At 36.4% G+C, this 14,501-nt stretch overlaps 2 protein-coding genes across 2 annotated transcripts; one reads left to right on the top strand and one right to left on the bottom strand.

Moving 5' to 3' along the window:
- Positions 1-215: 215 nt before the first annotated feature.
- LOC126856530 (uncharacterized) lies at positions 216-3,726 on the top strand. The gene has a single exon (XM_050605105.1). The coding sequence runs from the start codon at positions 1,916-1,918 to the stop codon at positions 2,411-2,413; it is 498 nt and encodes a 165-aa protein (XP_050461062.1). The 5' UTR covers positions 216-1,915; the 3' UTR covers positions 2,414-3,726.
- Positions 3,727-4,394: 668 nt separating this feature from the next.
- LOC126856505 (nucleoprotein TPR-like) lies at positions 4,395-14,032 on the bottom strand. Its single transcript, XM_050605048.1, has 12 exons — positions 13,646-14,032; positions 13,195-13,357; positions 12,769-12,990; positions 12,128-12,687; positions 11,526-11,917; positions 9,649-11,403; positions 7,112-9,553; positions 6,610-7,014; positions 6,077-6,439; positions 5,810-5,981; positions 5,300-5,623; positions 4,395-4,943 (listed from the first exon to the last, which is right to left on the bottom strand). The coding sequence occupies exons 1-12, from the start codon at positions 13,818-13,820 to the stop codon at positions 4,828-4,830; spliced, it is 7,089 nt and encodes a 2,362-aa protein (XP_050461005.1). The 5' UTR covers positions 13,821-14,032; the 3' UTR covers positions 4,395-4,827.
- Positions 14,033-14,501: the final 469 nt, after the last annotated feature.

Below are 14,501 nucleotides of genomic sequence, written 5' to 3'. Positions count from 1 at the left end.
TGCACATCTCTGATAAAGAGGCGCATGTGTAATTAAGAATTCCGATCTTGAGCTTCATCACATGTATAATTATAATAAGCAACACAAGTTCTAGCGAGAAACTTAGCCACAATGAGAGACTACCAAGTATATTTGATTCGCTAAAAATACCGTTTATTTCATCTGAGTCATCTAGCCAGATGCCGATTCCTAAAAAAAAATGAAATGTGAAAAAGGAAAAGATTCCTTACTTTATTCTGAAATAAATTCGAAGATTAAGGACTCCGTTACAGATACAGAATAATTTAAACCTCATTTTATTTATTTTGTAAAAATACTTATATCAGATTGTATATGTAATGTATAATACCAAGTAAGTCTAAATTTATGTAAAACTGATTTAAAATAAGATGCCGATAAGACAATGCCTTGACAGCATGTCATAAATCGGGACATAAATCACAAAGGCGTCATAAAACAGTCTTTTTGAATTTAAAGTCTTCAGAATTTAAAGACGTTTTAATTTTATCTTAATATTTCAACCATGCATGCTTACATATTCTAATAAATGAAAGCCGTTTTGCTAGTTGCTAATGATTATTTAATTACACGTTGATAGTCATCGTAATCGTCAATATAGTTGCAAAAAAAATCTTTGAAATGCAAATGCATCACGCTTCAATATACAAATCAATTTAATTGATACTAGGAAGATAAACGTGATCGAGCTGATTGCATTTGGTTATTCACCTGTCGAAATATACAAAATAGTATTATCGAGTCCTGATTTTCCAAGAAATTTATATTTTCCTCGTATAACGAGTAACTTGTAATTAATCTCGATAAATATAAGATGCATAAAGATTTTAATTCCTAAATCTATAAATGCTGGAAAATGAGAAAAGACAAAGAAAACTTTATATTTAAATTTTTCAAGTTTTACCAATGTGCGAATTAAAATTTGCATCTTTCTTATAGACTTATGTTATTCGCAAGGAAAGAATCTATGAATTAAGAAATTACAATGATATCGCGCTTATTCTTCTGGCAGTATCTACATCCTAATGTTCGCGATGAGATTAACACATAGTAAAACGAGCTATGCCTTTTATTTTTTACAAGATAAAAGAAATAGATTTTATCAATTTTATTATTATTATTTGTCTTTATTAAATAGCATCATTCATTGTATCAATAGCATTAATATCGTATAGTATAGTGATACTTGACAATTCGATTATCAGCTACGATAATTACATATTCTAAGTGCAAGGGGTTAAACAGCAACGATGCGGTCGTGCATTAAGCGCGAACAACGGTTGCACAATAAAGCGGAATCATCGCGGAAGGCAGACACGATCCGGACTTTACGCGTGCTCTCGTGTGAGGCATGCGTGTGCAAGCTCTTCCATATATAAATACACGTATGCCAGTGGGAAAATCTCAGTCGACCGATACTTGGTGTCTGTAGCTTCTCGCTCATTCATCGAGCTATTTCCGGCCAAAAATTAAAAATTTATCGGTACCGCCACGTGAGTCTATCGTGTATTAACTTTTCAAAAAAAGAAGAGTACTTCATCAAGAAATACATCAAGTTCACTGTGTCAATACACATTTTCTTGTCTGAGAAAGTTGTACACGAGGTTCGTGAAGTGGAGAAAGAGAGAAGAGAAAAAATTTTTTATCTTTAAAAAAGCGACAAAAAGAAAAACTTTTCATTTGTCCTGCAGATCCTTAGTTTTCCAATGAGCAATAACATGAGGCAGTTTTCGAGTCAGATATTCAATGAAACACGATTTTTATAAGTCCAATACGATCGATTTCTCGCAGCCAGAAATCATTGATCTCTAATCAGTGATTGAATCAGTGCGAAAAGTATAGGCTTTATGTCCGCGCAATTTCGTTATTGAATTAAAAGGATTCAAGTGAAACAATTATGAAAAGCAGATCAATGAAGAAATCGCTTCTAAGACTCTTAATTTTGATCCTGACAACGGTGGATCAGATGATGGCTGTTTTAGCGACTCATCACGGCGGTCACCATCATCGAGTGTCGAGGAGAATCCATCTGTCGCGCGCGATGGAGGCCACTAAGAAGTTCCTTTGCAGAGAACCCCAGTCGAGAGCCTATAATCTGAGAGACCTGGTACAGAGTATGCATCCAAGCGAGAGCGCAAATCAGCCGGTATACATCGTGTTAAAGAGATGCGACAGTCACTCTGGTTGCTGCGTCAGCCCTGATCTTAGTTGCACGCCGGTGCAGACATCGATCTATTATGAGGAGATGGAGGTCGAGGTTTGGAGCCTGCTGACAAATAGTACAAGAAGGACATGGATTAGAGTCGAGCAACACGGCAGGTGTAGTTGCGAGATCAGTAACGCCACTGAAAGACTCAGGACAGACATTCAACTACCTGATATACAAATCCTTTGAGAAGTTCATCAAATCCATTCATTCAGTATTATGGAGCAGAATGGAAGACTGTAATTGTCCAGTAATTGACCGATTATCTTGCATTTTTCTGTTAGACATAGTAATGATACAAAAAGAATAACATTTTCAGTGTTAATTGAAACAGTTAATCAAGACAAAGAGACTGGAGTTAAAATTTTTTAAGATTGATTAAGATTGAATCATTTTAGTTAGTTAGAAAGAATGGATTTAGAAATGCATCGATACTAGTGATCTGTTTATAAAAAAATATTTGAACCTGAACAGTGCTATAGTGTGAAAAAATAAAATAAAGTGCTAAACAAATATTAAATAAATAAATATAATTATGATCATAATTGAGACTGAGACAGATTAGATTGAAATAAGTTTTTTAAAGCTTCTTTTATTAATACTCATTTGAATTTAATCTCCATTATGGCTATGACTACGATAAAGGACGAACAACAATAAAAAGTGAAATTAGTTGACAAATATTATTTAGCAGATTTGAATATCAAAGATTAAATTTATACTACAGCTGTAAGAATCGGGCAAAATACGACCGGCGAAGATATGAAGGCCTTTTCCTAGGATATTTAATAAATAAATCATAAAAGTTATTATGATTTAGAACAAATATGTTATAAGTATTTAAGAATACTTTGAAAAGATTAAATATCAATTTAAAAATATAAAAATTAGGATACTTGATAAGATAAAAGCGAGAGTCTTTCATTGGATAAGTATATGCAAAATAAGGCACCAGTCTACTTCTCTCACAAGTTCCGCACTCTATTTCGATATGATATTTATATGAAACTAATAACATTGCGGAACTGACAGCTATGTTTAACGCTAAATATAACTTCACGATGTAAAATTGCGATTCCGTTCGCGCGTTAGGCACAGTGTATATGCTTAGTAAAACAAAGTTCAGACGCGAAAATAACGTACTGCGTTTATATGTAAATTGCACCGTATCTTTCAGATACAAAAATAAGACTTTTTTTTAGTTATAAGCGATTTTTTACGAAGCAATTAACTCGGCGATTACCGTGGCCAAAATTAGAAAGAATTTTATACAATTAATCCAAAAAACAGTATTTTAATATTAGTTTTAAATTTAACATAATTTTGATAAGCTTTTATTTTTTTGTAAGATAATTAATTTATTAAACAAATTATTTTTCAATTTTAGAATAAATAATGATAAGCGAGACGAGATGTGATATAAATCAACACGTCAAAAGGATTGAACAGTATTCCTGTAATATATCTAATTAGCAGATAATATATATTATTCAATTATTTAATTTTTATACTAATTTATATATATATATATATATATATATATATATATATATATATATATGTCGATTAATTTATGCGAATCGATGCGATAAAAATGTTCATAAAAATAAATTGCAATTTTGGCTATTTTTATATCAATTCATGCAACTTATTTCTCTATATTTTATTTATTTTTAATTTCCTTTTTAAAAAATCCTAATAAGTTTCCTTAACATAATTCTTCAAAAAAGGTGTTCAATTAGAAATAAAATTTCTCGAACAACTAATATTATTGTTAATATTTATGATTATAATTTTATTAATAGCTATATATATAAATCGTTTATCTGCCTAACCATCTGCAGAACGAAAATAGTATAACAATGTGAATTCTCGATTTAGCACACAGATGTGTGAATAGAACTGGGTTGATGCCCAATCAGGAGTTACTATATTAACGCCGACTCTCACGGACACCTGTTCCGCAAAGTTAGTTTCGTTGAAAAAGAAAAAAAAAAAAAAAAAAAAAAAAATCGCTAACTCATATACACAATTAAGTGCTAGCCCGAATAAGCATGTATATGAAAAAATATTTTCAATATCATATTATCGGCTAGAAAAGATAATCTATATTTTACATATATGTCTTTAAATTTTACATATGTTTGTTTAAATGAAATGGAAGTGAATATTTTTATTTTTATTTATTTTTTTTTTTTCAACAAAAAATTCACTCGGAGAAGTACAAAATTTAATTCTCCATTTTCCTTAAATCTATAAAAAAATTACTATAATTTGTTGTAGGATTTCAAAGTAAAAAAACTGTAATCAAAATCCTATAACTTTGTGAAAAAATTCTTTCGGTTTATCTTCAAATAAACAACCTATTATAAAAAAAATTGAATAAAAATATAGTATAAACATTCCTACACATAATTGGCCTGCACATTATTCTTAAAAAAACCCAGAAAATATCAAAGTTTTTATTATACAAGAATGAATTAATCGATTTACTTACTGAGTTATCTTTACTTGCTTAACATACAATAAATCGACAGTATAAACTACGCACAGAATGTCTGACGAATAAAAGACTTACAAGACCCAGAAGTCGATGTGCGATATTACGAGTATCGGGTGTAAGGATATTTCGAGCGCATTCGTCGGCCTCGTGTTCCTCGCCCTCGTCCCCCCTCATTGCCGGCTCCTCTATTAGCATGTCCTCGCATTACAGGTTGTCCTTCAAAAATAATATTACAAATTTTAACATTTGTCGCACAAAAAATATCCCGATAATGTAAAAATAGAATACACAATATATTTTATTGCAAAATCTATTTTTATCAGAGACAATGAGATGTTACATTTTACATGTACACATGCACGCGTAATTATTCTCACATAACCATAATTCATTAATCATGTGCATGAATAGTAAATTAGATGTATTTTTTTTTTTAATTAATAAAAAAAGAATTCATATTCTTTATATAAAAAATTAATACAATTAATAAAATTAATGAGAGAAAAAAATGATATAAATTTCTATTTACAAATAGAATAAAAATTTAATAGCCGCTAATTCTCTCCACTCACCTCTACCCGATTGGCTATCTCCCCACACAATCGGTGTAGGCCTTGCGCCCCTCGCTACTCTAAAGGTCGATCTCGGTGATCTTCTGACCGTCATTCCTCTAGCACCATTAGGATCACCCGTGGTTGCTAGGCTGGCCGCCATTGTCCTTTGACGAGTGTTACTGGATGGCGAAGCCTCTGCTTCGCGACTCTCTTCTTCGACTTCGTCTTCAACAAGTTCGCTTCCCGCTTCTTCTGTCACTTCCACCGTGTCCACGGTATCGTCCTCGCCAGTTGCCAAGGCCATCGGCTCTTCCGGTCGCTTTTCACCCTCCGAACTCACTCCTGTAAAGAAAAGAGAAAAAAAGAAAAACGATAAGATTAATGTGGATGTAACGCATAACTAGCAGTATATAATCATAATTTTCTGCTAAGTATGAACGGCGTTACGAAATTTATTCATCCGATCTCTAATAATCATTCTTAATATTGTTTTTTAGAATAAATCTTTCGATGAATTTGACGTGATACCTTCGCTCGGAGTTGCGCTAGATTCTGAGGCTTCAGTTGAACCGCGTTGTTGATCATCGGTACCGACAATGCGAATGTTAGGAATGCCAGGTTCTTCAACATTGTCGGAAGTGGCCGTTGCGGAAACGGGCGTTACAGTGGTTTCTTGTTCCTCAGATTGGCCACTACTAGTCTATTCAAGATAGGAATTAAATGAAAATATCATAATCATTAATAGCATTAATATTTTATTTGTATAAAAAATTATAATAAAAAAGATTGCCTTACTGAAGGTGGTAAATCCGCAGCCGGAGAAACCTGAAGAGGTGTTGTAGGAACGCTGCGACCAGTTCCACCATCCTCCAGCTGTGTCAAGTCTATCCTACTATCGTCCATGCTTTCTTGAACAACTTGAGCTACTGTAGAACTGGAAGAACCAAATATAGTTCTAGTAATAGAGCCTGTGGATGTTGTTAAGGACGGTGTTGAGGAGGCTGTTGTAGGTGTTGAATGATCTCCAAAAGTGAAACGTCCCTGAGGTACTTGTGGAGAACTCACAGCTTCCCCGAAGCCGTCGCGTCGAGGAACAAAAAGAGTTGGTGTACTAGGAACGATGCAATCATCGCCGCCATCTTCGTATCCTGGTTGTGGCTTTTAGAAGAAAAAAACGACAATATAAGATATACATGTGCATAAAATAATTTTTTTTTTTTCATAAATTAAAAAATTTCAATTTCAAAAAAAAATAGATATTATAATAATTATTTATAATGTCTTAAACTATAAATGTTAACTAGATTATAAATGTTTTAAATATCAACCAGAAGAAGATGTTGCTGTTGCTGTTGTCTCGGCATAGGCGCGATTCCTCTAGCTCTTGCCGTGAAGGATGTCGGTGGCTCCCCAGTCGGTCCAGCGCTACTAATGGCTTCAGATTGCTGCTGATTAGTAGGGATGGATGCTTGACCTTGTCTAGGAACTTCGACGCTAGTTCTAGAATCTTCCTCCATGATAATCTCCACCTCATTATTATCCCGTTCTACCTCAACTTCAACTTCATAAGGCATCTCCTCTTCCTCTTCCATTTCCTCGTATGGATCATTTTCGAATTCCTCTTCTTCTTGGGCCTGATGGTTGCCTCCACCTTCACCTTCATCACAATCTACTACAACTACACAGCCTTCTTCAACTTCTTCATCTTGATCCCTCTGGCTGGATGTAGGCACCTAATAATATCAATATAAAACGTTAAAACGTTAAAAAAATTGATTTGTATGCACACAGGTATACAAATCTTTTATCTCTCTGTTGTACTGTTCTTACCTGATATTCCACTTCTGAAGCGCTGGCACTCGCAGTCGCGCTAATGTCCTGTCTACTCCTCTTGGTTTTTGGGCTCTGCACCTGCTCCTGACGTCCATGATCCACCTCTTCGGCTATCCCGGAGCCAGAAGCGGTCGAGTCCAAAGCCCGGGGTCTCTTTAGTCCCGAGGAAGCTTGGGACGTACTAACCGACTGCGTGGAACTGCTCGCCACAGTTTGCTGTTGGTCGCTGATAGCAACTTGCTGCTGCTGCTGTTGTTGCTCCACTCTGGGGCTTACCAATGCTACTGTTTGCTGCTGCTGTTGTTGTTGACATTGTTGCTGCTGCGGCTGCATGTTGAGCGTCTCTGCACTTTCCGGGTCTTCTCTCTGTGTGGATTCAGCCGATTCACTTAATTGCGGTTGCACCACTAATTGACGAAGATTACTGGTTTGCGCGCTCTGCGAAGAACTGCTGGTGCTTGCTGGCTGGAAGTCGGTTAAACTACTAGTCGGCGAGCTCGTCTCCGTGGTATGCACTACTTGTTGTTGTTGTTGCTGCATTTGATGCGGTGCGACCATAACTGGCGCACTAGCCGTGGTCGGCAACACGGCCGCCGTTCTCGATTGCACGACGCTCATCGGTCTGATACTCGCCAAAGGCGTCTCGGCCCTTGCTGACATCGGCTTAATGTTCGCCGTGGGCGGTTCCGTAGTTGCACTCACCCCGCTTATTCCCGACAGCTGTCTCTGCAGCTGAGCAACTCTCTGCAACAGCGCCTCTTTCTCCGCTTGCACTTCTAACTTTTCATGCTCCAATCTGGAGATGCGGCCCTCCATCTGCGATTTTAACGCCACTAATCGCGCATCATGCTCCGTATCAGAATGATCTCCTTGAACTCCTGCGCTGCCTCCTCCAGATTCTATCCTAGATCTTAAGTCTAATAATTCTTTTTCGCAAATCTTCTTCGACTCAGTCAGTTGCATGATTTTCGTTCTAGCTCCTTTAAGAACTTGTTTTGCTCTCTCCTCTTTCTCCACACTATTGCGATTCATAGCTTCAATCTCCTTTCTCAGATTCTCGGCCTCGCTTTGAGCCGTTGTCATTTGGCGAGTTAAATCATCTACCTTCGTTACGAGTTCGGCGTTTGCCTGACGGAATTCCTGACGTCCCTCTTCTCTCAATTGAGCTTCGCGATCTTGGACAGTTGCGCTGGAAGTTTCTTCATTCCTGGCTTCTTCATTGCGGTTCTTTTCTTCCTCCACGGTTCTCGCTAGCTCTTCGAATTGTGTTTTGTATTTTTTGGCTATTTTGCGGATCTGAATTTCTTTATTTCTGATGTCGTTAAGAACTGCTTCCTTGTCGCCTAGTTCTTTTCTAAGGGAAGCCAAGTCTTTTGCTTTTGAAGAGGAATCAGCTAATGCCTCGTTGAGATCTTGGCCCAGTTTGCGGGCCTCTTCTGATACTCGTGACATTTGTTCATCTTGCGTCTGTATCTGTCTTTGTAATTCTGCCATTTGTTCTTCGAGTTTTGTTTTTTCCGTTTTCACTTGATTAAATTCCTCATTTCTCTTTGCATGAATCTCCCTTTCTGATGTTAGCAACTTACTCAAGTTCTCCCTTTCGGTCTGAAGCCGTCGCCAGTCTTCAGGACTGGCCTTATTTGCCTTCTCTAATAATGTGTTTGCTCTTTGCCTCCATCTAGTTGCTTCGCCCTTCAAGCTGTTGTTCTCTTCGATCAGAGCTTCAGTTTTGGCTGCCAAGTTTCTGGATGTATCTCGAAGAGGTACTACTTCTTCTGATAGAGCATTCACTTTGGCTGAAAGTTCGTTAACTTTTGCGCTTAGATGATCTCTTTCTTCTCTGAGGATTCGGTTAGAATCTGTAATGGCATTCAAAGTCTCCACCTTGCGCAGCAATTCTGCATGCTTGGATGTGGTCATCACATCAATTTCAGATTTCTCTCGTTCAGAATTTAGTAAGATCTCGGTTTCTTTCAGTCGCTTCTCTGCTACCTCGATCTGTGATTTCATTCTGAGATTTTCTGCTTTAAGAACATCGGATTTGGCTAAAGCCAAATCTTTCTCTCTTCTTAAATATTTCATAACTCTCAACAACTGTTCAACTGAGTTAGAATCTTCCTCTAAAGAACTGAAACTTTTATTCAGAGCTTCAAAACTAGTATCAGGACTATCCCCTCCACTTATCTTGGTCTGCTGACTCTGCATGACGGCAACCCGGTCGCCCAATTCCTGAATTTGATTATGCAAAAGCACGTTTTGCGCATCTAAATCTACAATCCTCTTTTGTGTTTCCTCGATCTCGTTCACATACTTCTGTTCTCTTTCTTTGGAAGCTAATTTCTCGATTTCCAAAGCTTCCACTGCTGCGTTTCGCTCTTGAGTTAAAATGCTAAGTTTCTGTTGAACATGCTGAGCTTCTTCTTTCAGCTTGGCTAAAATCTAAAAAAAAAAAAAACAAAAAAAAACAATTATGTAAATTAATAATTTCTAAATTTGTGTAAAAATCAATTAATTTTTTTTATTGCTATACTTGCCTGCAAATCGGACGAATGCTGCATCATCTCTCTAGTGTACTTCTCTTCTGCCTCTTTAGCTGTGATAGACATAGATTTTAAATCGCTCTTCAACAATTCTAATTCACCTTTCAACTCATCCAATTCCTCGACTTTTCTCTCTGCCTCAGCCAATCTATCTCTCAATTCTGAATTAGTTTCTTGTCTGCCATTTGACATTTTCGCCAATTCATCACTCAGTTCCTTTACTCTCTTCTGTAATGAAATAATTTCCACGCGTGATTCTTTTAAAGCGTTCTCTAATTCCTCTTTACACTTATTATATTCAGCTGTCAATTCTCTCAGCTGCGTTTCAGCACTCTCGGCTATGTCACAGTATTGTTGATTCTGCTGTCTGGCTGCTTTCAGATGTTCGGAGAGTGACTTTGCTTCATTCTGATAAGTGCTCACTTGCATTTCCAGTTCCTTAACCCTTTTTATAAGATTTTCATCCCCTGTCAAGGGTTTAGAAATGGAATGGGCAGCTGCCTGCCTCAATTTGTTGTTTAGTTCATCAATCTTTTGGCTGCTTTGGGCCTCAGCCTCTCTTGCTTGCTCCAATTCAGCTTTAAGTCTCTCATTTAATTCACGTTCTTCCTTTAATCTCTCCTGCACAGTCGCCAGTTGTCTCTCCAAATGGCTTGCCAACTCTCTGAAGCGATCTTGCTCCTCTTGAAGACGACGCCGAAGAGCAGCACATTCTCTGTTGGCATCGTCAAGTCTCTGCTCGGCTCTAAGATGTCCTTCAGCCTGGACTCGCTCCAAACTAGCCTTAATAGATTCCATGTCTGCTCTAAGTAAAGATTGCGTCTGTCTTTCTCTTTGATAAACTTCTCGTTCCTTTAGGAGACGTCCTTCAGAGTCTTTCAAGAGTTGTCGTTCCTGACGAAGGTTCTCCAATTGAACTTCAGCTCGGGCTAAGCGAGTCTGAGCGGCAAGCGTCTCGTCTTTTAGAATCATAATACTTTGCTCGTGTTTACCGATAGTGACGTTGTAATTGGTACATTTCTCTTCGAGGGTCTTGATCTGGGACTTATAAGAAGCAACATTGCCCTGCAACAACGTAAACCTTTCGTTCGCCGAGTCTAATTGTGCCCTCAATCTACAACATCTTGCTGAATTTGCCTCTGCTTCTTTCCTAAGCCTTTCTACTTCCTCGCTCAACATCTTTTCATGCGCAGTCCGCTCCTTTCGATATATCTCGTACTCATCAGAAACTTGTTTAAACTTGTCTTCAGCTTCTTTTAATTTCCTAGACCATTCCTCCTTTTCTTCATTATCCTTTGTCGTCTTCGGTTCTTCATTCGATTTATGTTCTTCAACATCTTTCTCTGTTTCCTTTTTCTCATTAGAATTTTTCAATATCTGTTGGTACATGTTCTTGTATGTATCTCTCTGCTTCAAGAGACCATCCACCATCTTTGAATGTCTCTCCTGTGCAGCCTGCATGTCTGCCAGCTGTTCCATATAACGCTCTAACTTCTCCTTCATCTCGCCCGAATTTATCTCGTCGGTAGCCCGTTCAATCTCTTCTTGTCTAGATGATAATGCGCGAACAACCGCTAAAAGTTTTTGATTATTTTCTTGCAGTTCCTCAATATCTTTGAAAGTCACTAACTTCTTGCTAATAATTTGTGATGACAAGATATCATCCGTATCCATGGAAGAAGACAAATCTCTAGTTTCCACACGGGTACCGGAGCGGCTTTCTTGGACCTCTTTGAGAAGATAACATACCTGCAAGAATGCAAGTTGATATAAACATGTGTCAAGATAGATAACTTAAATTTATAATTTTTGAAATTTCCCTATTTAATATATAATAATATACAAAAAATATAAAATTGTGTATAACTCACTTGTCTGGCCAGATCCGCAAGTTCAGTCTTCAATTTTTGATTTTCTGTAGTATGATGTTTTGCAAGACGATTAGCTTCATCAGAACTTTCGTGAAGACGTTGATTTTCTGCAAGAAGTTCGTCCAGTCTAGAAGTTAGTGTTGCCACATTTGACATAGCAGTCTCATAATCTTGGCGCTGTTGTTGCAATAACGGTGCTTTTTGCTCTAATTCGCGAAGAATCAAGTCCATTTGTGATTTCAATCGTTCATTATCTTCTCGTTCCAAGGCCAATTCATTCGTGGCTTCAACTAACTGAGTATAAATCTGTGTGAGACTTAGGCCCTTTCGTAACACTCGACTTGTTATTGCTGCTGTAGGTGCCAATTGTTCTACAGCTTGGTCTAATTTCTCTATAAAATCAAAAAGTTCATATAAATATTATTAAAGGTTAATAAGATATATCCAATCCTAAGATATAAGAAATGTGTATAATTAAAAAATATAATAAACTAATAATATAATAATATAAAAAATATAATAAACTAAAAATATAATAATCTAATAAACATAAACTAACAATCAGAATTGATACATGACAAATAGAAAAATATATAACTCACCCTGTTGGATATTCTTTAATAGTTCATTAGCATGTTCAAGTTCCTTCGTTAGATCCTGAATACTCTGTTCTTTGTCATCAATATCTTGTTTATGCTGAAGCATCAATTGATTGTACTTTGTTTCCAATGTTCCGTACTCCTCTGCAGTACTATCCACAAGTTTCTGTAGCTCGCTTGCTGCATTGGAAATTGCCTCAGCCTTAGCATTGGCATCATCCTTCATAGATTCATATAAACTAGCTAGATTTTTCTGTGCACTGATTTCTTTCTGGTAAGAATCATTTATGGCGATTTCATGAGCACGCTGCTGTTCCAATTTCTGAGCTAGTTCATCACATTGTTTTTGAAGAGAAGAAACCGATTCTCGCAATTGAGAATTGGCTTCATTAGCTATTCGTAGCTCTTCTTCACGTTGAGACAGTTTGGTATCAATTAAGAGAGCTCTGCTAGAAGCTTCAGATCTTGCTGCTTGTAATTCAGAGGTCCTTTTAGCCAATTCTTCTTCAAGACTTGCCATTTGCTGGGAAAGAAGTGCTCGTTCTTGCTCTAGTCGTTTCTCCCTATAAAAATCAAGTTAATAATATATGTTACCAAATTTCTACATATATATAAAAGAAATATTTTTTTTTTAATTAACTTACTTAAAATCTAAAGTCATTTCTCGACTACGAATTTCCTCTGTCTCAGTTAGAGTTTGGCACTTGGCTGCAATGGCAGCTTGAAGCTGAGAGCTCAAAGAAGACAATTCAACACGCATCCTTTCAATCTCAGTGTCCCGCCTCTCAACTTGCAGTTGTAATGCATTTGTCTCATCTGTAAGTGTATCCCTCTGCCTCCGTAGTTCACCATTTTCCTTTTCCAATCTATAATTCAATTATATAAAAAATATTACAAAAGATTATTAAATATAATTAAAATTATATTAAGAGCAAGCACTAAGTTTTTTTATATAAGTATAAATATATGATTTTATTATTTATATTAATATTATATTTACTTTTTAGAGTAGTAAAGATAGTTATTAATATATATATACATTTTAAAATATATATATACATATAAGTTACCGTTTAACAGATTCTTGTAATCTATGTACTTCATTCTTCACTTCCTCAAGGTTGTTAGATAGCTCTGCATTATTCTGTTCAGATATTTCCAATTTTCCCCTACATTCGTCGAGATCCAATTTTTGCTCCGCGAGTTCCTTTTGTGTCTTCTCTAAATTTTGTTCTGTGTGTCAACATATCATATAATTATAGCTTACTACAGTGTTTATTCATAAAAGAATTTTAAAATTTTATTTGGTTACATTTTATTATACTTCTTACATTTAAGCCTACATTAAAGCTTACATTGAAATTTTGAAGAAAAGTGAATATGTAAATTATAAAAGATTTAAATGACGAATAATGAAAAGCGCATTTTCAAAATACGGTTCTTAGAAATAATGTAAATAAAATAAGTATGTCATGTGAATATTCATTCGAATGCAAATTCCATGACCGGCGTCCAGCTTACCTAAGGTCTTCCTACTGGTCTCGAAAACGGCCTTGGCGGTTATAAATTCATCGAACTTCGCATTAAAATGCGCATGAATCTTTTTCGCGAGCTCCTTCGGGATCTGTTCCAGTTCCTCATCGCTCGCTATCTCCCGAAGAACATTCGGCTGTTCGCCGTCCTCGACCGTTTCCATGTCGGTCAGGAGTGTCAATTGTATTATTTTACCGAGATTGAATCAGCGTCGTCGAAGTTTACGATTCACAACGTTCTCAGATTCCGGGGATTAAATCATCCAAGTTTTTTTCGGTAGAAACAACATCTGCTTCGCACCTTCCTCAACTTGCCGCGTTTTTCTCCCGAATGCAAACGATTTGCCGCCCTTACCATGCAGCGCAAACCAACATGAACCAGCATGAATAACGCGAGAATCGAGGATTGTCAGAATAGCCAATCACTGTCTAATGTAAAGGTGCCAACACAGATTCTAGATATCACTATAAAAGGATTATATTCACTATAAAAGGATTATTTTTTAGAAACAAAAATGTAGTTGGTTAAAATCAACACTTTCTATTGGATATCAGTATTTGATTGGCTAATCAGAGCAAAGAAACCATTGCTTCCGATTGGTTAATCAAATACTATTCCGATGAGTAGATTTTTGAATGCAATCCGAGAGAGATAGCGACATTGGTATTTTTTATCGTTTAATATAATTAGATTAATTAGATTAGACAGTTTTTCTGTAAAGATCAATCAGAAAAGGAGAGGAAAAATGCGACATAAAAAGGACTCGATTATGGGAGCCTTCCAGCTGTCAGATATCGAACAGAAATTTTTTCCGTTTGATAGCCCATTTTGTGACATTGTGTGT

Source organism: Cataglyphis hispanica, chromosome 19 (genome assembly GCF_021464435.1).
Source record: "Cataglyphis hispanica isolate Lineage 1 chromosome 19, ULB_Chis1_1.0, whole genome shotgun sequence".
In the NCBI taxonomy this organism is placed as follows: domain Eukaryota; kingdom Metazoa; phylum Arthropoda; class Insecta; order Hymenoptera; family Formicidae; genus Cataglyphis; species Cataglyphis hispanica.
This window is presented reverse-complemented; position numbering and strand designations above follow the sequence as displayed.